At 35.9% G+C, this 25,717-nt stretch overlaps 1 protein-coding gene across 1 annotated transcript; it reads left to right on the forward strand.

Moving 5' to 3' along the window:
• The first annotated feature begins 7,884 nt into the window (after positions 1-7,884).
• On the forward strand, positions 7,885-19,867 carry LOC136206348 (uncharacterized). The gene is made up of 13 exons (XM_065997369.1): positions 7,885-8,063; positions 8,145-8,385; positions 8,526-8,662; positions 8,765-8,914; positions 10,358-10,459; positions 11,250-11,414; positions 11,542-11,652; positions 12,335-12,432; positions 13,055-13,178; positions 14,170-14,259; positions 15,309-15,353; positions 17,045-17,365; positions 19,500-19,867. The coding sequence occupies exons 1-13, from the start codon at positions 8,019-8,021 to the stop codon at positions 19,527-19,529; spliced, it is 1,659 nt and encodes a 552-aa protein (XP_065853441.1). The 5' UTR covers positions 7,885-8,018; the 3' UTR covers positions 19,530-19,867.
• Positions 19,868-25,717: the final 5,850 nt, after the last annotated feature.

The raw sequence follows: 25,717 nt of genomic DNA on the forward strand, positions 1-25,717 counted from the left end.
CAATATAAATCCCCAAAACATGCAAAACCCCAAATCATCCAAGCTCTAATCAAGGACCCAACAAGCAAAAATCAACCAAAATCACCAAAAATGAAACTAAGAGAAAACTTACCAACTAATAACCTTGAAGAAAAATGAAATGGAAGGGAGAAATGGAGTTGAAGAGAGGTGGAGAAGGTAAAATGAGTTGGAAGTCTTAAATAGTTGAGTATTAGAAGGGAGTTTTGGTAGTTCAAAGGTTGGGAGATGAATAGGTGGGAGTTAGGAAGGTGAATGTGTAGGGTTTGAGGAGATGGAAGATAGGAGAAGTGAGTTTGGGGATATATATATATATATATATATATATATATATATAGAGAGAGAGCAAAGGAATTTGGAGAGAGAGAGTGAATGAGAGTTATGGTGGTGATAAAAGGTGAAAGGGTAGGAGAAAGGGTTAAGTAGGGGTTAGAAATTTAGGGATTGGGGGTTTTTGGGGGATTAGTTCGGCCAATCCCCTAAATTAGCCGCCCAAGATAAGCCTTGGGCGGCTCGTCTCGCCGAGACACCGCGGCTGGCAGAAATGCTGCCGCGGTCCCCTCAGTACATCTCGGCGAGACACTAGTTGTCTCGCCGAGACTAGGCGCAAGTTTAGATTTTTTTTTTTTTTTTTGAAATTACTAACCTATTGATCCCAATCCAATCTATCCTAGTCCTACCTAATCTATTCTAATGTTATCCTAATTTATGCAAGCAAGTAATAGATACCAAATTTCAATTAAAACTTAAATAAGAACAAATCCTAATTGAATCCTAACAAAACTTAGAAAGGACCAAAGAGTTAATCACTAAAATAGTTTGATAAAAATTAAAATGAAATAATTAAAAGAACTGTTCAAAAAGTGTAATCATCTTTGGGGTGCCTCCCAACAACGCTCAATTTTAAAGTCTATAGAGCTTTAGACTGTCCTTCCCCCTCAGGGTGCTGGTGGTTGTCTCTCCCTTGGATTTGGTTCATTGTTAGGAGGTAGCTGTCTGGTAGCTCGCTCAGAATTAATCTTAGCCAGCTGGCTAATCTGAGTTTCTAGGCCCTTGCAGAAGGCTTCATTGTTGGCCAACCTGCCTTCCATTGTTCCAAGGATCTTCACCATAGCATCAATCTTCTCCTCCATTCCACTCTTGGGCCTTTGCCCCTGGTTCTGGTTCTGGTTCTGCTGAGGTGGGGGAGGAGCAAATCCCGGTGGTCCAAGAGCGGCTTGGTTGTTGGACCAACTGAACCCTGGATGATTCTGCCTCCAAGGAGTGTTGTATGGTCCAAATTGCTTGATATAGTTCACTGACTCAATGACCATTGGGCACTTTGCGTTATTATGCCCGCCACTACAAAGCTCGCATTTAGCCACTACTTCAGGTTTCTGAAACTGAGCTACCAGGAGATCCATCTTCTCAGTCAGTGCTGTTATCTGTGGATTGGGCTCTGCAGATGTACTCGGGACAGCTACTGCAAACACTCCCCTTCTCTGGCTTGGCTTCTCGATCTGCCAATGTGCACTCCTCTCGGCCAACTCCTTTACCAGACTGTATGCTTGAGTCGCCGTCTTGTTGAACAAATTACCTCCCGCTGCGGCATCCAATGAGGCCCTGCTAGCAGAAGTGATGCCTGAATAGAACAGGTCCACAAGATGGTGCACCTTGAAAACGTGGTGGGGGCACTTCCTCAACAACTTTTGGAATCTCTCCCATGCCAGATGTAGGTTCTCGCTCTCAAACTGCCGGAATGACGTGATGTCGCTCTTGAACTGTGCAGTCTTTGATGGCGGGAAGAACTTGGCCAGGAATGCGGCCATTGTGACGTTCCAATCTGTCAGAGAACCCGGTGCTAGTGAGCTTAGCCAATCTGCAGCATCATCCTTCAGAGAAAATCTGAACAGCTTCATGAAGACTTGTTCAGGTGAAACATCTTTGTATTTGAAGGTGCCACAATACTCCATAAATTTGTTGAGATGTGTGTTGGGATCTTCATGGTAATCCCCACCAAACTGACCCGAGTTCTGGATCATCTGTATCATTGCCGGTTTGATCTCAAAGGAAGCTGCCGTAATCTCGGGATCAAGGATGCTTGAGGTCGCAGTCGGCCTTTGTGCCTTGAGCAGCTCCATAATAGACCTATCTGCCATTGGTTCCTCTTCACAAACTTCCTCGGGGATTGCTGTGTTGAAGTTCTCCTCGGCTCTTTGTCTAAGCAAGGCTGCCTGGCGTTCTTTCCTTAACCTGCGAGAAAGACGGTCTATATCAGGATCAAACCGTAATGGAGAATGACTCCGTGAACGTCGGTTCGTGGTAAGCCAAACAAACAAATATGTACCAATCAAAATTTAAACTAATCAAAATTAAAGTAGTCCCCGGCAACGGCGCCAAAAACTTGATGCTCGTAAAATATATAGCAATAAATAGGACAAGTGTATCCTATCGCAACAAGTAATATAGTGCTTAAGCACGAGATCGAACCACAAGGACTACTATCATAATTAGTGCATTCAATTGGTAGTGTGTCTGTTTAGCTAGGTTAAAAAGCAATTTGGTGTTTAAACTAATAAAATAAACAACTACACTAAGAAAGCAGTAAACAGAACTAGCCGCAAGATGGATTGTGATTAATGATAGTTACAGCCTAGGAAGGAGAATCCATTGGTTAATTCCTATGAATGGGTTTATCGGGGTTCAGGTTCAAGTTCAACTAGTGATCGAAGGTAATTGCCCTAAGTGAAGAACTAATGTGATCAGTATTGCCCTTCCTATTCACATGCATTCGGGTGACGGCTTGATTAGGCATATACCCTAGGTCATGCAAAGCATTAGGTTCATGGTCAAGGATCCATCTAACTATTATCTAGCTAATGTCAGGGTTACAGGCATTAGGCATATTATATACATAAAGCGCTAGTTGGTCATTATCAATGCGCATTCTAGCAATTAATCCTGTTCCTAACATTACCTAGGCATAAAACATGCATAAACTGATCGAATCAAAAGCCAAATCTCAAACCCTAAACCCTAAACATTCATAGCAATCACACCAATTTCATCCCCATCATAGATTGGATGGGGATTAATTCATAGACAAACCAATCATTATAAACATGCAATTGAGGATAAACGAAAGCATTCTTGAATAAATGTAATAAAGATTAAGGGAAGGAGAAGAAGATTCTAAAACCCGTTCGTCTGATTACAATGTAAAACAAGAGAGATCCTCCACCCTTTGAGCTGTTCTTCACAGAAATTAATCTAAAACTACAAACTGTTTGGGATCTAAAGCTAAGAATATAAAACTGGAACGGAAAATTAATAAAATGTCCAAATCTCCCCGAAGAACTGAGTTAAGCCGCCTATTTATAGTCGTAGGCGGATAACCTAGGTCTCCGGGGGTAATAAGGTCCTTTCCCGTGCTAAAATAGGTATTTTAAAACCTAAAATTCGAGATTCCAGCTGGGGAGAGGCGTTTTTGTGCCTCTCCCGCCTCGTCTCGCCGAGACAGAGGCTGTCTCGCCGAGACGAGTGGCTGTCTCATCGAGACAGCCTAGTGTCTCGGCGAGATAGTGCCTGTCTCGGTGAGACAAGCCTGTGTCTCGACGAGACAGGCACCCAGATGGGGCAGAAGGTCCGGTTTTTTCTCCATTTTGGTCCCTGGGCTTCCGAAATCCGCTCTAATGGCCCCTGGTGAATCCCAAAAGTGCTCCGACGGTCCCTGAATTGTCCGGAATTGCTCCAAAAGGCTCGGGTCTGGTTTGAGAATACTCAAATACGCCTTAAAACACCTGAAAACACAGAAAATGCCATAAATACTCGAAACTACTTATTTTTACTAAAAGCGAACCAAATGACAATAAAACTGAAAGGAAATAAAGCGAAAATGAACTAAAAAGGGCCTAAAAACCCTATACAAATGGGAGCTATCAGTACGCATGGGCTAGGCATTGCCGTAAGGTAGTATTCGAAATGGACTCTTTAGTAGTAATTCATCTTGTTAGTCATGAGGTGGCTCAGCGTTATCGTTTTTCTTGGCTTATTATGGCGTGTCGTGATTTATATGACAAGGATTGGGAGGTGCGGCTCGTTCATATCCTACGGGAAGGGAACATGTCAGCTGATTGGATGACAAACTATGTATGGAGTTTGAGTTTAGGTCTTCACGAGTGTGATGCGCCTCCTGCAGGCCTCTAGGACATTCTTTTTTTTTCTGATTTTTGTGAGTCTGGACTTTCCAGAATGACCCGTCTTTAAGGGTCAGTCTGTTTTTGGTGTTTCCTCGGGGTTAGCCCCTCCATTGTATAAAAAAAGTAATGTGAGTTTATATTTACATATTTGGATATTATTTGGTAGATAAAGGGTGTCTTGAAAGTGAAAGATATTTTACGCCCTACCACAAGATAAGGTATTATCAACCAGAATTTCGTGGTATGAATCCAAGATGGTCTCAATAAATTTTCAATCGGACTTATTCTTCTTTAAGAAGATGTATTGAAAGGGCATTCGACATTTTGAAGACACAATAGAAAATATTAAAAAAAAGTGTCCAAATACTCGTTGTAATATCAAAATAGAATAGTTTGTGCTACATTTTCATACACAAACATAAGATTGAGTAAAGTTCTTGATCGATCATTTAGGATCATAGATGAAGATCTCACTTTTATTCTTCCATTAGTATTTTCGGATGGTGAATGTAGTTCCACAAGAGATTCAATGTCTGAGTATTAATGAAATGACAAAAGTCTATATGACAAAAGTCTATAATGACGTTACTACTAGTTTGATAAGGAATAGTGACCTAAGTTATAGCATGTGTGATGTCTTCCAATCTGCAATATAAGATTGGTAGACAACTTCCAGTACACTTGAGTTAGATTAGCAAACTGTTAGAGGGGGTCAGAGTATGGCGTCCTTTCTCTGATGCTTAAGTCAATGAAGATACTTAGATTGAATATAATGACTAGAAAGCAGACTAAACAAGAAGTAATTATGTACCTTATGCTCTTGATGACTATTTATAGAGATAAGTGAATGATACCTTGTAGATGGGTAGGTTTTCACGTGGCAATACTTGATTGGTCCACGTGTCTATGCACTTTTGCACCGATTTCCCCTTTCCGTAAGTTACGACACATTTTGGAAATTAAGAGCATATGTTTCAAGCTTGTCATTATGATTGGGACCCATGTATTTGGCTATTATGTCTTTTGCGTAAGACCCCCTTATTGGTTCATGTCTCATTCCACTTTCATTTTCTTTTAGGTTGTGATGTCAACAAATAAATAAGTAAATAAATAAATATATATATATATATATATATGGGTGAGATCCAGTGCGACAATGAGTCTAGATGTGACAATGAGCTTATTGTATAACATTACAAAACTATATAGTTTTGATGATAATTGAAAAGGGCAAGATGATAAATTTGTAAATAAAAGAAAAGATAGGATACAGAAAATTGTTTTATTTCTTTTCTTTAAAATACATTTTTCGGACCTTTCTAACCTCTTTTTTCGAAATTTTTTATACTATTAGACTCGTCTAAATTAGACGGTCATTTTGAGATCCCTGAAGGTCAGGTAAAAAAAATTTCGGTGAGCGAAATCCGGGTGAGCGTTTTCCGACGAGAAAAAAAGTGCCTAGAAAATTCTCAAACAATTCCAGAAAATGTAAACTATTATTTTGAGAAATTTTAATTCTTGGGTCGAATTGATATTTCTTACAGTTTAGTCCCAATAAAACTTTTTCCTTAATTTTATCTATTTTACATGTTTCAACAATTTGTTGGGTCAAAACCGTAAGGAATCTCGCTTTGAGCCAAGAATTAAAGTTTCTTTAAATGATGTTTTACATGTTTTGGAATTTTTTGATAATTTTCTGAACATATTTTTTTATCCTACTTATATTGTTCTGACAGTGTACGAAATTGTTTCAAATCACTGTACCATTTGTTCCAACATAATACTTATATTGTTCCAACAGAATAAATCAACGTACCATTTTTTTTAATAAAATAGTTATATTATTCCAGTATAATACTTATATTGTTCCAACATAATAAATAAGTTTACCAATTGTTCCAAATCAATTTTATTACCTATTGTCTTCAATTTCATTTTTGTTTTTTTAGTATTTAATATAGTATCTTCAAATTTATATTAGTTATATTATTTAGAAAATAATTCTAATTCTTATATTATTCCAACATAATAAATTTGTGTACCAATTGTTCCAACATAATAGTTATATTGTTCCAACAAAATTGTTATATTATTCCAACAAAATATTCCAACACATAGTACTGAAAGGTAGGACCAAAAATTACCCAGAAAATTATCAAAAAATTTTAAAACATGTAAAACATCATTTTAAGAAACTTTAATTCTTGGCTCAAAACGAAATTCTTTACGGGTTTGACCCAATAAATTGTTGAAGCATGTAAAATGGATAAAATAAAGGAAAAAGTTTTTTGGGACTAAACCGTAAGAAATCCTACTTTGACTCAAGAATTAAAGTTTCTCCGAATAATGGTTTACATTTTTTGAGAATTTTCTGGACACTTTCAGGTTTCTCACCGGAAAACGTCCATCTAATCGCCGGATTCCGTTGATTTGGGACTAAACCGTAAGGAATCTCACTTTGAGTCAAGAATTAAAGTTTCTCATAATGATGTTTTACATTTTATGGAATTTTTTGAAAATTTTCTGGATATTTTTTTTCACAGAAAAACAGATCACCGGATTCCGTTCATCGGAAATTTTTTTAACCGAGCTTCTGGGATCTTAAAATGACCGTCTAATTAAGACGAGTCCAACGGTATAAATTTTTTTGAAAAACAAGGTTGGAAAAGTCGAGAAAATGCATTTTAAAGAAAAAAAATAAAACAATTTTCTATTTTCTTTTATTTACAAATTTGCCAAATTTCCCTACTTAAATATAAAATTAGTCATTGTCATACCATAAAACTTGTCTCACCATAAAAAAATTTATCACACTGAATCTCTTCTATATATATATATAATGTATTTTTTTAAGAAAGACGATTAAGAATAATTATTAAAAGAGAAAATAGCCATAAAATGTTAATGTCTTTATTTCGTATTTTACATAAATAACTATCAAGCATCACTTGAGTTTCACAATTTTTTTTACACAATCAGCTAACCAAATCACTTAAAAAATGAGTTAATTACAAGTATATATCATGTGGTTATACGAATTTGTAGATGAGTACATGTGATATTTTTCTTTACAAACGCAATTCTATGGTTGCAAAATTTGCGTTTTTTTTCACTTTACCAATTTGGCCAATAACGATCTCAAAATGATTTTTTTTTAAGAATTAAAAGTATCATATTTACTATATAAACATTTTTTAATTTTTCAAAATCATCATTTTTTAGTCTTCTCTCTCTAAACATTAATTTTCTCTCGTAAAAAAAAACACATAAATAACCTCAAACCAAAAAAGTTGAAGAATTAAAGTTGCTTAACATATCGCTTGAAAATTTTCATTTCGAGGTTGTTATCGGTCAAATTCTGACAAAGTAAACCAATATATAAATTTTACAAATCATATGGTTGTGTTTGTAAAATAAAACCACAAGTATCCATCTATAAATCGGTGAAACCACATAGTGTCTATGCAATTAACCCTTAAAAAATTTAATCAGTTAAGGTAACAACTAAACTTTATTTGAGAAACATTTTATTTGAAAAACAGGTCTAAATCTATTTTCATCCAAAAAGCATGATATAATAATTTGTTAAGTTCTTTTTGAAAAAAAAAATTGCATTGACTGAAAAAATAATAGTAAACATTTTCCAGAAACGGAAAAAGTAAAAACACATAAAGTTGCTACTTTATTCTAAAAGTTTTTCGCAAAATTGGTTAGAGAAGTCGTCGATTTTTTTTGGCGGAATACGGCAAACAGCGGCGGCAGAAGAATGCTTACCATATCATTTCCTCCTCCACTTAACCCTATCTCCAAACTGCTAAGCCCATGGTTCCTTTTCGAACGCTTTACCGTCTTAGCTCCTCGCTCCAAGTACCTCCCGCCCCCGCGTCTTTCTCTCTTCTCAGTTCTCTCTTTCTTCACGCATGCTAACATTTCATTTCTCTTTTGCAGAGGACCCGAATTAACGTCAAATCATGGCTTGCTGGAAGCTCTCGTACTTACAATGCTTTCCAGTCGATGGATGCAACACGTTTGAAATCGGAGCAGGAAGATAGCAATGGCGTTGCAGCTGCATGTTTAGCTGCTGATCTTGATGAATTAGTCGAAATTCGTCGCCAGTTCGATGCTGCCAAACAGAGTTTTCTCAGCATCCCTGCGGCCCTTAAGGAAATGCCCAAAATGAATCCCGAAGGTTTTCTATAACATCTAAACCGGTTTTATTCTTCTTTTCGTCGTCTTCTTCTTTTTCTTCAACTTTCAATATTATTAAAATATACTTGCTGATTTTTTTTTCTTTTTTTCTTCTTCCATTGCCCTTATTGTATGAAATAGGCATATATGTAAATAAGAACGTGAGACTGGACACCGTTCAAGTTTATGGATTTGATTACGACTATACATTGGCCCATTACTCGCCTAACTTACAAAATTTAATATATGATCTTGCGAAGGAGCATATGGTTAATGAGGTTAGTTTAGCCATATCCCATCTTTCATTCTTATTATAACTTTGGCATGATTTTCAAATAATTGTTCAATTTTTAATTTATTGCTAATTGCACTTCTTGCAGTTTAAGTATCCCGAGACATGTATGAATTTCAAATATGATCCAACTTTTCCCATTAGAGGCCTCTACTATGATAAGAAAAATGGGTGTCTTTTGAAATTGGATTTTTTTGGGTCAATTGAGCTTGATGGATGCTACTATGGCAGGCGAAAGGTAGCTTTCTGCTTGTTGTCTTTCCTGATGTTTTCTTGTGGTAGATGCTTGTAATTGGTCATTAGAAATACCTATATTGTTACTTAATTTACTATTCATTTAAGGGATATCTAATTTGGTGAAGATGATGTACTCCGACTCAGATTGATGGCTTATAAGACCCTTATGGCCTCATTCTTCATGATTCTGTTATGGACATCAAACATGTATGAATGTCTGTTCATTTTCAGATTTTTATTAGATTCTGTTCTAACTTGGCTATATACAGACTGGATTGTAGCATGCATGATGCATCTTCAAGAATTTTCATAATTGTAGTGGCAGTTTGGAATATAAATAACTTAGATGATGAATACCATCTACCTCTCGGTTGCTACTTGTTTTCTATGCTTCAGAGGACTGCCCTTACTTTACCTCTTCTTTTTCTTCATATCCATCTCATTTGACGGAATTAGTCCCCTGTACCAGCAAAGCGAGACTGGCCTGAAGATAAAAATGATAGGTATCTTTTCAAGGATTGTGATAATCAATCAAACAACAATGCAGTGTTGATTTGGCGGGAAAATGATGTGAAGGGTTTCATGTAGGAATTAGATCATTATTTATTTGATGCTGTTTGAGCATTAGGTGTATTTAAGTAAGAGTGTTTTGTAAAATTTTCCATCTGGATGGAGAGATGGTTTCAGTAGTAGAACGGGTCTTAAATTTTAGGGTTTCTTTTTGTTTCCTTTTCCCATTAGAGGCCTCTACTATGACAAGGAGAATGAATTTGGTCGGTCACCGTCAGATCTAGGCTTATTAGATCTAAGTCTTAGGATGATTTTAATTGCACCTTGAGGATTCTAATAAGCATGACCAAGTGAAAACCATCCTACTCTTACAAAAGAAGGGTGCTTTTGTAAGAGGTGAAATGTCATATGATTTTCCAAGTAGTTAGAATTTTTTACTTTATTAAGAGCGTGGCTGTTATGTTTTATCCTTCAAATTTCTGCAAACAAAATTATATTTTGTTCCTTTTTATTTATACGATTGAATTCTAATTATAAAACATTTTGGATCCATTAACTTTTATGATTTCCTTTGCTACTTGGACATTTTTAAGGTTTGGGCCAAAAATATAGTTCCAGATCTGGTTAGTAGGCTAATGGCAAGTTTCGGGCTTCAGAGCACTTCTTAGAGCATGTGTGTGAGACTGGGAGTTTATTTTGTTTCCTAAAGCTGAACTTCCATAGTTTTTAGATGATCGGATCTGTCATTCATGATTTAAACATTTAAGTTCTAGAACTCACCTTAGGCCCATAAAAACTTTTAAGCCCTGGAGTTCTTACTACAGATCCGTTGCCTTGTTCTGAAAACATCATAATCTTGTTGTCTTTAATGAAGTGATTATCTGAATGTCTTTTAATGCAAGTACCGTTACTTATCATGTTCTTACTTTTGCAGCTTAGTTTGAAGGAGATACAACAGATATATGGCACACGACATATTGGTCGTCAGCAAGCTCGTGTACTTGTTGGCTTGATGGATTTCTTTTGCTTTAGCGAGGTTAGTTGCACATCATTCTTCACTGTTATCATAGTTATTAAAGGCGCGCCTATGGCGCACCAGGCGCAGGCCTTAGCGCCATGGCAGCCCCATGGCGCGCGCCTGGTGCGCCATTTTGCGCCAAAGGCAGTTGCCAAAGGCGCACCAAGGCGCGCCTTGGCAGTTAGAGGCAGTTATGGGCAGTTTTTTGGTAGTTACTTTATATATCTGGAATGGAACACATGTTATATTAACAAAAAGTATTAAAAAGGAGAGAGATTATAGGTTTTAAACTAATTAGAAGACGAAGAGACTCTTTGAAGAGGAAGAGACAGAGTCATTTGAAGAGTAAGAGACAGAGTCATTAAAAGAGAAAGAAGTTTAGTAGAAAGAAAACACATCAAACGGATTCAAACAACAGAAACAAAGAAGCAAAATGTAATTCAACTTCAACAGTTTGATGATCAATAGTTTGATGATGCCTTAGATGAGGAGTGTGATAGTGATGATGAGGAGTGATGGATTTGGAGAGTTTTGATTAGGAGTAGAACTTAGGAATTAGTATTCAACTTTTAAGTTTTCTAATATGGGGTTTATTTTGCATTTTAAAATTTATTTATGCTTAAGATATTTTCATGATTTAGTTTTATATTTTTAAAATTTTTATTTTTTTAAGTGCGCCTTGTCTCGCTATGGCGCACGCCATCGCCATGCGCCATGACTCTAGGACCCCTTGCGCCTTTAATAACTATGACTGTTATCATGGAATAAATGAATAGTTGATTTCTATTCTGTTACTGTCATTTTGCAGGCTTGTCTTATTGCTGATGTAGTGCAATATTTTGTTGATGCTAAGCTGGAATTTGATGCGTCATACATCTATCAAGATGTAAATCGTGCAATCCAGCATGTTCATCTAAGTGGGGTGGTTCACAGAGGCATTCTTTCTGATCCTTGTAAATACCTTGTGAAAAATGTATGTTTCAGCTTCTCCATATATTGTGGCTGTAACATTGTAATCAATTCCTGCTTTTAAGTTGTGTCATGTGTGTTTTATTCTACTGAAGACTGCTGAACTATTATTAATTGTGTGGATGTTGCAGGATCAGCTACTTCACTTTCTTAGAACACTTAGAGAGAAGGGAAAGAAGCTCTTTTTGTTGACTAACTCTCCTTATTATTTTGTGGATGGAGGCATGCATTTTCTGTTGGAGGTAACTAGGTTTCATATGAAGATTGTTGTGGACCGGTGTTTTAAATACAAAATCATAAAATTTAAAGCAATGTGAAGTTCAAGATACCCCTTCATTTCATGTTAGGGATCCAATAATTGTTATCTACAGATGTTAAAACTTAAAAGTAAAAGATAAATCTGATCCAGCATGTTAAGTGAGTTTCTGTAGCATTTTCATAACTAAAAGATAGACTCAGATGGTGCTGGACATATTTGACAAAATGGTTCAGATTTTTCCTTCTCAATTTTTCTGATCATTTAAATTCTCTCTCTCTCTCTCTCTCTCTCTCTCTCTCTCTCTCTATCATTATGGTATTAATGTTGTCATTACTAACCTTGATGTCTTATGCTGTAAATGTTACTCCCTCCGTTGGTGAAAGGATGTCATTTTAGGAAATGGTTTTGTTTTAAAATATTTGTCATTTTATTAGAAAATCAAGAGAGTTTTAATAGTTATTTTCCAAATATATCCTTGCATTTATTTTTTATTACAATAAAATTAACAAATTTCTTATTTCAAAAAACATTATGAGGATATTTTAGTAAATTGACATTTTAATGACTTTCTTAATCCATGTGCCAAAAGCTTAAATGACATTCTTTAAAAAACGGAGTGAGCAATAAGTATCCTTGCCTCCCTTTGACTTTGATTGTGTCTTTAGGGTTCTATGGGCGGTGGAGGCTCATGGAGGGAACTTTTTGATGTTGTGATTGCTCAAGCTAATAAGCCAGAGTTCTACACATCTGATCATCTATTCCGGTTAGTATAGGCAGCCTCTGAAGTTCCTTATGGATTTATTAAATTATGGTAGCTAGGTTCAGAACAAACTTTGACATTTTTCACTTGTCCTTCTACAAGTAACATTCATTAATCCTAGGGCTTTTAGTCTTGACTGTTATAGTTGAGATAAATATATTTGTGAATTCCAAAAAATGGGAATGTTAATTTTTGATTCAACAGATGACTGTCCTAGAACCCATCAGTTATTATGATCTTATTGATTCCTTGGGTTTGGTAATGGCAAGTGGCAATGATTCTATTTTGTTCTTTGCTATTTCTTGGGTTCAAGGTAGTCTGCTTCTCATTGTCGAAGGTCGAATCCTTCAGAAGGGGAGGCATAATGAGACAATATATATTGCTTCCCATAGGCATAGCCCAAGTTAAGAATCTCTCTGCAGCTATGATTCGTACTTTATCCATTCTGCTAGCTGGAAAAATTATAGATAATTGTATATTTGGTTACTATCTCCGTTCTGGTAACTGAGCTGCACTTTAAAGCATCAGAAACAGTACAGATTAAAATGTGAAACAGAAGTTATATTCCGTTTTGCCTTAAATGTTTTTGTTGAGGAGTGATCCATCTCTTGGAACTTTCTTGTAGCTGTTATGACACAGAGAAGGACACACTGACTTTTACAAAGGTGGATTCCTTTCTTCCAAATAAAATCTATTACCATGGTTGCCTCAAATCTTTTCTCGAAATTACTAAGTGGAAGGGTCCGGAGGTACGTATATTTTATTGCGTTTTACTATCTTCCAATTCAGAAAATTTCCATTACATGCGGACACTTGTAAAATTTTACTAAACTCTACCACATCTCGTTAGCAACAAAAGTTCAATTCTAGAAGTTTCCTTAGTGATAGTTAAACTCTTGTGCTTGTAATCATAACTCTGTAAGGTTGGGTTACATGTTTGCTTTAATCTCTTTGATTTAGGGAAAAGATTAACATACCTCTGATGGTTGCTTATATCTTGTTGCATAATTTACCTTTTTCTTTACATTTTTTTTTTTAAGATTGTTGATCTTTATGATTGTTTTGGTTTAAGACATTTATTTTTGAAATGCGTTTCTTCGAAACTTGTTATCCTTTACCATTTGTATTTGGGAAAACTTGAAGTTGAGATGAAAAAAAAAAACGTTCAATTTGAGAATTTTGATATATGCTTTCTACCTTTTTGAGAGAATGGTTTGTCGTCTTTTATGATTTTCTATTTGATGAAGGAAAAGAAACTAGCATGTTATTGTTTTTTATTCAAAAATTTCATTTTTCCATAAAATAATAGTTTTTTTTTTTTTGGTTTGTTCTACAAAAGATTGTAATGGTGAACAGTGCGTTTTAGCCTAATGAAATTGGAGTTATCTTTAAGGCTCGGAGGCTGCAAGTTCATATTTTGGATAAATCACTAAAAAATATAAACAAAAAGTGCCAAGAATTTACTAGTTAGATTAGTAAAATAATACTGCTGGGAACAAATTTCTAAAGCTGAAGGCATTTATTGAGTTGATGAAACTAATGCCACAACTTGGTTGATCGAAAAGGTTGAAGCTGAAAGTCCCTTTCCTTTATTTTTTCGTTTTATGATACTATTATTTTTCTTAGAAGTTAATGCAGTCAAAATTTAGCATCTTCAGTGCTAGACAAAATTTTGCTTAGGAAGGAATTGATCGCTCTTCTCTCTGTTTGTTTATGTGGTCTGTTTTTTGTTTTTCGTAGGTGATGTACTTTGGGGATCACTTATTCAGTGACTTGAGGGGGCCTTCAAAGGCTGGTTGGCGCACTGCAGCCATCATTCATGAATTGGAAGTATGTACTACTATATTCCTTTTAGATTGTGATAGAAACAAAACGAGCACACACAACAAATTGAAGAAATATTGTAGTATATTGCTTAGTGTTCTAAAAATCGGCCCAGGCGGGGATTTTTATAACACCGTCCCGATTTCCTCAAGTTGGGCGGTATAAATCGGTTTACTGATTTTTGGCCGCCTAGACGGCTCCATGCTACCCCAGGCGGATCTAGACAGCCCCACACAGCTCTTTTTAAGATATCCTTGAATTTTATGTCAATTTTTTCGATTTTAAATAAAATATTAAATAACCAAAAACTAAAAACTAAAAGAAAAGACCTAAAACTATCAAATGTTAATATTTTTAAGGATTTATTGTTATTTTGTTGACACATTTTGTTATTAATGTTATTTTGTTAGCACATTTTGATTTTTTAAGGACATTAATGTAACAATATATTAAAATATATATGTTTTCTATCTTAAATATTTTATATAATAATAGTATAATTCATATTTTAATTGTATTTATATAATAATTTATTTATTAAAAATTAAAAAAACGAAAAATACACATCCGATTAATCCCGGGGGTTCTGTCCACCCGAGTAGCACCTAACGTTTTTTACAACCTTGATATTGCTAGACTTTCTCAAGACAAGAGAAAGATTAGGATTAGAAAACAATTACAAACAACAATGAATTTAGATGAAACCCAACCCAATCCCCCAGGAATCAAAGATCCCCTCTCTGCTTATAGAGCAGAGCCAAACTCAAAGAAAACTGAAATGGCTCTTCGGAATATATTGGTACACGCATGTTTCTGCTGAAAATATCAGGGAAAACAAAAACTTTTATACACTAAAATACAATTGATCGATTAATTATGTTTTATAGTTTATTCTGATCAAGAATGATCTGTATTTATAGTTATAAACATGTTTTGCTTCCCTTTAAGTTGAGTTTTCATTTCTCTTCTGCACTTGCCAATTTTTGTCATCATACAGTGATTACAATTTAAGCTTATTCCTTGTTTACTTATGTTGGGGAATTTTCTTACTGCAGAGTGAAATAAATATACAGAATGATGATAGATACCGTTTTGAACAGGTATTTTCTTTTATTTAGCTTTTTGGTCTGTTAACTATTGGCAATTTCATGTTTCTTTGCCTATCTGCTTTTACCAGATTGGGACACATCTTTTTAACGTAGTTTGGGTTAAAGCTTTATTAGATTGAGCGTGACATAGAATACTTTGACTGCTTTTGTTTTGATATTTGTTGTGGTCAATAATGGTGTGAGATATATGATGCAAATAAGGGGATAAATGGGAATTTAGCAGAAATGGAGAGAAGCTCTAAAGAGTTGCAAAAGAATAGAAGAATAAAGGAAACAAAAGGAGCTCTTAAAGTTACTTTATTTTGCTAATACAAGTTTTTTCTTGTTGGGTTGTTGTCACTTTGAAGTTTGTAAACAAAGGCTAACTCATCCCAAAAGGTACCTCAAACAGGATCTTATCACATATATAAAGAGTCTTATAGATCCCCAATTAAACTAACACACCCCTCTCGTGCCCAGAACCGTCTGGAGCATGAATCAGATATTCATGAGTGACCCAACATTGAATACAAGGTTCTGATACCATGTCAAAGAACCATTTGACCCAAAAGCTTAAGCTTATAGGTAAGGCCTAAGAATAGCTTTTATTGTTATCCCTGGCACCTCTACACGTGAATATCCTTTGGGCTTAGAAGTTTTTTCCCTTTATGTTGTTGTCACTTTGAAGTTTGTAAACAAACGCCTAACTCATCCCAGGTACCTCAAACAAGATTGCCTCACATATATAAAGAGTCATAACAATATGAGATATCTAAGACACCCCTCTCGTGCCCATAACCATTTGGAGCATGAATCAAATATTCATGCGTGATCCAACATTGAATACAAGGCTTTGTTTTATATGTCAAAGAACCATTTGACCCAAAAGCTTAAGCTTATAGGTAAAGCCCAAGAATAGCTTTTATTGTTATCTCTGACACCTGCACATGAATATCCTTTGGGCTTCAAGAGCGCACAACACTAGCTCATCTTACCATGTGTTGAAATTCCTTTAACAAATGGGTTTGCTAGGATTTGAACCCTCAGCCACTTGGTCCAAGAGGCTCTGGTACCATGGAAACAAAGGTCTAACTCATCCCAAAAGGTACCTCAAAGGGAGAGGATTGTCTCACACATGTAAGGAGTCATATAGCTCTCTAATTATGCAATGTGGGATATCTAACAAACTTGTTACCTTAAGTCGGGAACAAACAAAGGTTAACTGATTCTAATAGATGTACATGGTATGACCAAATATTCTTTGTAATGTTATTTCTTTAATATATCCTCAAGGCATGACGTTGGTGAAGGGCTAATCCTGTCGTCCAACTTTTATTTGGCTTGTTCTCTAACATATTTTTCTCATTGGGCTCGTATAAAGTTCAGTGCTATTCAGAAAAAATCTGTTTCATTATCAGTCAACGACACCTTTAATTCATGACGATTGGTTGTTCTCTCTTCCTTGGTTTATTACCAACCACATATTATGAAGAAGAGAACGATGTGTTTCTATCTAGGTTATGTCTGTATTCTTATAGATCCTGCAAGAAAGCCAATCTGCAACTAACTTGAAAGCCCTTATTATTTTATTTGGGATATACAGTATCATTTAGTAAGTAGCCTCTTGAAAATCCTGGGCTGGAGCTTTTATTGTAATCTGTAACTGATGACAATCCTTATCTCGGTCCACTTTTCTGCTGTAGGCAAAGTTCCATATCATACAGGAACTGCTTGGCCAATTGCATTCAACAGTAGCTAATGGCGACAAAAGTGATTCATACCAATTGCTTTTTGAGGAGCTAAATGCAGAGAGAAAGAAGGCGCGAGAAGCAATGAAGAAAATGTTTAATAAGTCTTTTGGAGCCACTTTCCTCACCGACATGGGTCAAGAATCGGCTTTCGCCTATCACATCCACCAATATGCTGATGTTTATACTAGCAAGCCCGAGAACTTTTTGCACTATTCACCTGAAGCGTGGCTACATACACCCTTTGATATCAAGATTATGCCACATCATTTAAAGGTACATCTGTCTGTTAAAAAAAAATTGTTTTCCTACTTGTATAGTCGGTAGTATGTGTTGACTACATTGGGATGTCTTACTAGTTGACCTGTCCAATATGCAAAATGAAGTGGCTGTTCATGACCATTCAATATTGGGTATGAAGGGTTATTAATTACATGTTATAGTCTTATAGAGGTTCTGTTGATTATAGAGCTAGGATGTCCTGTTTTCTATTTAATAAATGCATGTGAAAAACATGATTTGTAATATTCCTCCCCTATTTTTACAGCTTATTTGGATGGGGGTTAATTAAAGTAAGGTAGAGTAAGTGCATTGGAATTACTTTGTTTGTTTTGAGGGTAAATTGAAGAGTAAGGTAGGTGGGGGTAGGTGGGGGTAGGTGAGGGTAAATATTCTCTCATTTTCTTTACACTTGGATTTGGAGGGGAAGGAGGGTTAAGTATTTTCTTTTCACTATATTACCCTTATTTATTTTTTTGTTTCATCCGTATTTAGTTCCATATGTCTGCACCTTTCTGTAGATGACTTGAGAGTTTCCATATGTCTGCACCTCAAACCCACAGATATTTGTGTAAATAAAATGAATTTCCTATTTTACAATCCTCTAATTGGGAAAAGTGGGGTTCACAAATATTTAAAATTCCATAAATGAACATTGAGTTTATAGTGGGGAGATTTTCTTGGCATAACAATAATAAACTAAATTCTATAGATTTCATCTTCCTCATGGAGCCTTTTTTTTTAAGCCATTAGTAAGGAATTAATCTTTAAAAAAAAAATACCAATTTAGGTCTTAGTAACAAAACGAGACACGTCATTGATACTACTCCATTAAATTCTGTCAATTGTACGTGAAAGGAGAAATCAGAACTTAACGGAATAATAGGAATGACGTGTCCAATCCGTTATCGATATCTAAATTGATACTATTTTTTAAACGTTAAGCATATATTACGTTGAGCCTAAATTGATACTCCATCTGTTTCTTAAAGATTGACGTTTAGGAGAATTAATTTAGTTTCACAATGTTTGACGCATTACATATATCAAGAGATATTAAATGCCTTTAATCTGTACATTACCCATAATACCCTTGCTTTATTGCTTTATCTCATTGAATGTATACAGCCTTAATTCATTCCATCATTACTTGCAATGCATTTGCACCGCCACAATTTTTAGAATATTAAGCGTCACAATTTTTGTTAATTAACCAGGGTATATATGTCATTTTTATACAATTCCAAAGTAAAATATCAGCTTTAATTGAAATCCTTGGTCAGTGTGCATTAATCTTAAACGTCAATCTTTAAGAAACAGAGGGAGTACTTTTCCAAAAACCATAGGCCTATTTTGTTACTTTATCCCTAGTTTAAAAGAGTAAGGATATAAGAGTAATTTGGTATATAACCTTACCTTACTTTACCTTCAAACCAAACACAACTACATTATTTAACCATCACTTACCTTACCTTCTATCCAAACACAACAAGTTATTTTATAAACCTCACTTAGCTTACCTTACCGTACCTTACTTTAATTAATCCCCATCCAAACAAGCGACCAGTATACTACTCCCACCGTTCCACAATAGATCTCTTTCCAGAGAATTTTGTTTCTTCCATAATACATGACATTTTGATTCAATCCATGCACATTAATTGATTTTTACCAAATATGTTTCCCTCTTTTACAAAGTGGATGAAAGAATTAGAATAAAAAAGTGCCAGTTTCTTTCTGTGTGAATTATCAAAGACATGCCATATGCTGGTAGATTGCTATCAGGATTTCAAAACGATGCCATTTCTGAACCAGTTATTCATTTTCATCTTTTAGCAAGTCGTCACTTAATGTGTGTGTATATAACAATTTATTGATTTGAGATTTCTTTTCCTTGTGTCATTGGAAATAGGAGACATGATCCCGTATCTCAATTATACTTGATCAGCTCCTCGATATGGGGTCATTTGATATATATATATATATATATATATATATATATATATATGGCATGACCTGCACTAGTCATCTTGTTTCATCTTTATTTTGTTTGCGTGCATTACCAAGTGCTTATCCCGTGGTTTTTTTCTGCTGCTTTGCTTATGAATTCCATTTATTTTATTTATTTCAGGTTCCAGCAAGTTTGTTCAAGAATGGATAGATTTTAAAACCAAACATGATAATTTTGCGAAAATTTTCCAATTTAAATGGCTATCTTCTCTTTGTACAATGCAATTGAAAGGTGCCAAAATGGTTCGTATGCGTAGAAAATCAGTTATTCTGCTTCATCAGTAATCTTGATTGATTCATTACTGCATTTTGTTTTTAATACATCAACAGGTTGGTGTATTGAGGCAGTTAAAGCTCAACAAATTAGAATATGGTTAGAAAAATTATCAATTTTCAGCTTGAATGTCAACTGTATATACATTTAGTCTATTTTTGGAGGATGGTCTCTTAATTTTTGATAATTTGGTAATTTTTTTATGGTTTATGTCATTCTAAATCACTACCAAAAGTAGAATAGAAGAATTTAGAAGAGAAGAGAGAATTTAGGAAGAAAATTGTACATATTTTCATTGATAGATTCGTTACAATGAGCATGACCTTTATATAGCAGTTAGACAACTGAGATCAGAACACTAAATAACTAAATAGAAAATAACTATTAATTTTAATTAGCCTTCTTTGCCCATATGATAATACCCCCATTTGCACATTCTTGTCTCTAATAATGGTAAAAGTTCGGGAAATGCTTGCTGGTAGTAATCTCATCTTTTTAAGTAGCATCCAAGCAGAAAAGCCAGCCCAAAGAATCAGGAGTTGTTTAGTTGGGGAGCCAGTAATGTAGGCAGTTTAAGTGTTAAGGACCTTACTAGGATAAATATGCACTCAGCTTAAATATGCCACTCAGCTTCCAGAATAGGAGGTAATGTGGTGAAAGTAGGTGCATGGGGTGCTAAATGTTTTTTGAGAAAACAGGATGAATCTTGCAGTTTATGGGTAGTTGTAGTTTCTAAGCTATTGGACCAACTCCATCCGTAATCAAATAGGGTCCATAGTATTTGGTTGAGAGCTTGAGGGAAAGCCTTTTAGTTGTCTATATGGCTGCAATTTGAGAAACACCATGTTCTCAACTTTGAATGTCATGTATGTGCGATGCTTATCTTATCTGCCATCTGCTTCATTCTGTTTTGGGCATTGGCAAGGTAAGACTTGAGATTGGCACTCATTTGTTCCTTGGCTTGCAAGAAGTCCTCCACGATTGCTATAGAAGTTCCTGTTTGAGGTACCACAGCAAGGGAAAAGAGTGCTACGGTAGTGTTTGATGAGGACTCATTTTTATGGAGTTGTGATAGGCAGTATTATACCAACACCCAGCTAAGCTCAATCAGTTTTAGGATTTAGAAAACACACTTTACGAATATAAGATTCCAAACACTAGTTTAGTTCAGTCTGGCCATCTGTTTGAAGGTGGTATCCACTGCTAAACTTGAGTTGAATGCTAGCAACTTCATTAATTCTTTCCAGAAACGACCAATGAAAAATGAATTTATCATTGACAGACACAATAGAATTAGGCATACCATGGAGCTTGAAGACATTATCCAGAAAAGCTTTAGACACTGCTGCAGAATTGAAAGGGTGAGCAAGTGGAATAAAATGATCACTCTTAGTGAATCGATCCATAACTACTAGGATGGTGTCATAGCCTCCAGATTTAGGTAGTCGTTCAAAGAAATCCATATCTTCATCTTGCCAGGCTCCATTGGGAGTGGACAAGGGTTGAAGTAACCATGGATATGCATGATGTAGTTTCAGCATGCTTTTCAAGATTTTAAAACATTAAAGCAAACAAATACCTATCTTCAAGGATCTACCATATTTAATTTAAAGTTTTAAAAAAAAACTAATACCTTCCACCAAGGATTGAGAGGAATCCCTTTGAACGAGATTGATGAATTGGTAGGCGAACTTGCTCTACATCGTCACTTGCGGAATAGAAACAAATGCTTGCTAAATACAGAAATCAAATCCAATTTGAGTTTGCTTCTTCAAAATAAGATCAGAGAAAGAGTTTTGCTTTCTTTTCTTAATGTCCGTGAAAGAAGAAAACCGATTCTTACACCACAAAAAGAGTCATTACATTAAGCAACCGGTCTTCCACGTTATTTGGAGGACTTTCGATTCACATTTGGACACATGGATTGTGACCCCACTAAATAAATAACATAGTGGAGCCTCATATAATATTACACATGTCAAAATATGTATAGAAGGTCCTCCATTTGATATGGAGAACCGAATGCTTCTAATAATTTCTACCACAGGAGAGGAAGGAATTTCACTTAAGATTATTACCACAGGAGAGGAAGGAATTTCACTTAAGATAGGGATAATGGGTGGTTTCTTTTTCTTAAAATACTCTCCCATTATCTTTAATATCTTTTAAATTATTTTGTTAATTTCTAGTATAATAATTTTAAATAATCTAATTAACAAAACATGAACACAATCTAAAATAAAATTACATACATACAACTATGTATTAATGTATGTAAATTAATATCCAATATTAATTTATATAAATTAATATCCAATACTTCCTCCATTCCATTATATAGGTCATTCTAGCAAATTAGTTTTTTCCCTAAATATAAGTCATTCTAAGATTCCAATGCTTATTGCCCAATAGTGACATGAGAGAGAATTATTTTTTGTATTGGTACATGTGTTTTTTAATATTCCAATGCTTATTGCCCAATAGTGACATGATAGAGAATTTTTTTTAGTTAACCAATATATTTCTTAATTTGTGTGAAATACCCTAGAATGACTTATATAATGGAATTAGTTCCAGGGGGGAGTTAGGAACTAATCAAAGTAAATTAATATAACTTGATAGGATTAGTTCCAGGGGGGAGTTAGGAACTAATATAACTTTTTCGTTTAATAATACTGACTTAATTGAATGTTTGAATAATTTTAACTTAGTTTAAGTCAGCAAGGCTGAGTATGGTATGAGACAACAGTAATCAGATGCTGACTAGGGCTGTTTCAATTGTGAGTTGGGAATTAGCACTTAAGTTAGTTTCCAACTCAAAACTCAGGTTACTCAGCTTTAGTTTGTACAGATTATTTACTGAGTAATTTTAAGCAAGCAACACATACATATATATATCAAGAGAAAGGGTTAGAGTTTACTCAGCAGACTTATCCTAGTTCGGCCTCTCCGTCTACGTCCAGTCCCCGGAATCCTTCTGAGCTTTTTCAATAAGGTAGAGCACAAACCGTTTACAATAGCAACTGAGTATGCAAGAGTACCGTCCTCTATTCGTCTACTCAATCTTATCTACCATTGAATACTATAACCGAGTACTCAGCTTCTCTCTACCACTGAGTACTATAACCGAATACTCAGCTTCACTCTTCTAACCTTTTACAAATGATAAGAAATTGTTCTTAATACAACAAAGAACACTTTAGATAACAGAATCAATCTAGACTTTTACACAATGATTGAAGTTTGGTGTAAGAGCTTGCTTTTTCTTTTCAGACAACTTCTATTTTGGATTATCACTTAGTGAAGATTTTGCTTGTCTGTATGTATGTCTCTTGTTTACGTATATTATCCAAGTGATGATTTGGCCTATTTATAGCAATCTTGTGGCTTCAATAATTTGAAATCCGACATAGCCATTGTGGGAAGAACGGTCTTCTTCGTCATCACGTGGTCAGTTTCCAGAGCTGCATGCCAATCCTGTCTTCTGATTTTAGCAGGAGCCAGGTTTGCCAGTTTCGTCTTCTTGCGCCAGGTTTATCTTCTTTCGCCAGGTTTGTCTTCTAGCCAAAAGTCAGATGGTCCATGTGTCTCGAAAAGGTCCTTGAAATAGATTTTCGAGGCTTCTCATTTGTTTCAGAAATGTATCAGACCTTGTCTTCCAAGTTGATGGATTATTGACGCTGACTTGATTATTACTCAGCTTGACTCAGCGGCTTCGCCTTCAAGCTTTTCTGAAGAAGACATTTCCGTCGCAAAGCTGAGTTGCATTCTACTCAGCTTCTGTTATGTGACTCACTTATGCTGACTTTGTTCTGTCTTTCTTTTATAGACTCTCGGTTCCTGTTCTCGTTAGTTAACTTACTCAACATTGAACAAACACATTAGTACAATTAAATCAAACCACTTAAATTTAATTGTTTAATCATGAGATTAACTTAAATAATTTTGTCAAATCAAAATCATGTGGAAATGTGTTTCAACAAACTCTCCCATTTTGATGTTGGCAAAAGTATTCAATCAAGGAACTCAATGTTGAGCTCCCCCGTGATAGTTGACCTTTTCTTTTCTTCTGAAATTACTCCCCCGCAAGGGTTGGATCTCTGACTTAGTTCAGTTCTAAACCTTCTAAGATTTAATCGAAAAGAGTCTAAGTTCAGCTTCAGAAGTAGGTCAAAACTTGGAACATTTCATCATTACTCAGTTAAGTTTAGATATCAGAGTTGAGGTATACTGAGTATATTTTACTTGTTTAACTTTTATGTTCATAAGTTTTAATTTGTTGTTGTTCAATGAATAGTTACATGAGACAGATCAGCATATAAACACAGCAAATAAGCATCGCATATATAAAGACAATTTGTAGAATAAATGCTTATATATAGATGGTCAGCTTAACACAGAAAACATGCCAGATACAAAATACAAGTTTCAAGCTAAGTCTAGTTCTAGTTCTACTTCTTGATATTGGCTAGAACTTGGTTAGATTTGGCTGGTCAGCTTAACACAGAAAACATGCCAGATACAAAATACAAGTTTCAAGCTAAGTCTAGTTCTAGTTCTACTTCTTGATATTGGTTTGAACTTGGTTAGATTTGGCTTTAGGCTTGGCTGTTCTTTGTTGCTGACTTTGGTTGACCGGGACAGCATAAGTTGAGCTGGGAGGCTTCTGCTGAGTTCCGGCAGCTGGCTGCTTATCTTTCTCCCCCGTTTTGCCAGCATCACTAGATGGAAGGGGAGGAGCATAGAATTGCCCCTGTTGAACAGCACGAGTTAGTATGGTGGAATACTGCTGCATGTGACTCGTACTTTATTTAAGACCCTTAAAGACTTGCATGCCATCGGCCATACTTGAAGAGGGGATTTTGATGTGTGCGCTGAGCATACTGAGTAAAAATTCAAGGGACTTCCCAATCCAAGTAATGGAGTCCATCATTCGTGCATAGGATTGATAGTACATCCTGAGCAGTGCAGAATTATACGAATGACGCTGAGCATTGATTTGCCGAACATGCGCAAGTGTTGACCGGGTGTAGTGAAGGATGTCATTGGTCTTTACTTGGTCAGTGTCCATATCCTCTTTGCTTAGGTTGAGTAGGCGAATGGCTTCACCAATCTGTGCAATGGAGCATTGAGAAGTGGAGGAGATAAGTTCACGAGCCCCTGTTAACTCAGCGGATAGCTGGTTGAAATGCTGAGTAACTTCAACAGAAGTAGCGGATGATGAGTTCACAACAGATAGGGTAGTGATTTTCCCTTCGATGGAGTCCATGTGATTTACCATCATTAGCTGAAGTTCTGCCAGCTTGACCATAAACTCTTGCTTGGGCTGCTGAGCGACCAAGGAAGTCATAACACTCATCAGCTCCTTAAGACCTTTGAGTTTGGTCAGAAGTTGCGTGATGGATGTAAGTTGAGTTGGCTCAGCAGGAGTGGACCCAGCAGCATCGGCGTGAGACTGATCTATTGCTTGAAGAAGCATATGAGCTGGGTTGATGATTCGCCGGCCTGACTCAGAGGCATTAAGAAAGTTGTAGGAATCATCTGCAGTTTGGTTCTGAGTAGTCTCAGGGGCCGTTTTCTGGTTAGCAGCAGGCGGTGGAGTACATTGGTGCTGCCCAGAAGTAGCAGTGCCAGCATGGTCAGTAGCTGCACTTTTATTGAGGCCAGCAGCAGGAGCTAACTGGCTTTCTAACTACTCAGTAGAAGATGGAAGTGGTTGCTCAATAGTGTGATTAACCTGCTCAGGGTCAGTCTGAAGTTGAGTGGAAATTTGAGGTTGAGGCAACTCAGAGCTGTCTTTAGCAGGAGGAGTTTCCTTTGCTAACTCATTATGTTGAGTAGCAGGAACTTCGAGCACTTGCTCAGTGGAAGGTGGAGCAGAGGTGTCAGCAGAAGCTTGACCCTTAGAGATTGTTGGGTCGGCTTGTTCCTCCACTTGAGAAACATAGGCTTGCTTTTTCTTCACTTGATCAGGAGTGGGTTCAGTGATGTCGGTGAAGAATTGGAATTGGAGTCCAGTTAAGTTAGTAATGGGGTCCCTCAGCGGATATTCATCCAACAAGTCT

Source organism: Euphorbia lathyris, chromosome 9 (assembly GCF_963576675.1).
Source record: "Euphorbia lathyris chromosome 9, ddEupLath1.1, whole genome shotgun sequence".
NCBI classification, from domain to species: domain Eukaryota; kingdom Viridiplantae; phylum Streptophyta; class Magnoliopsida; order Malpighiales; family Euphorbiaceae; genus Euphorbia; species Euphorbia lathyris.

Bases quoted from the DNA above. Each gene is read 5' to 3' on its own strand.
- LOC136206348 (XM_065997369.1), top strand. From the start codon at position 8,019: ATGGTTCCTTTTCGAACGCTTTACCGTCTTAGCTCCTCGCTCCAA. The intron at 11,653-12,334 runs GTAACTAGGTTT...TTGTGTCTTTAG, and splicing joins GCATGCATTTTCTGTTGGAG to GGTTCTATGGGCGGTGGAGG. The intron at 17,366-19,499 runs GTACATCTGTCT...TATTTATTTCAG, and splicing joins TTATGCCACATCATTTAAAG to GTTCCAGCAAGTTTGTTCAA.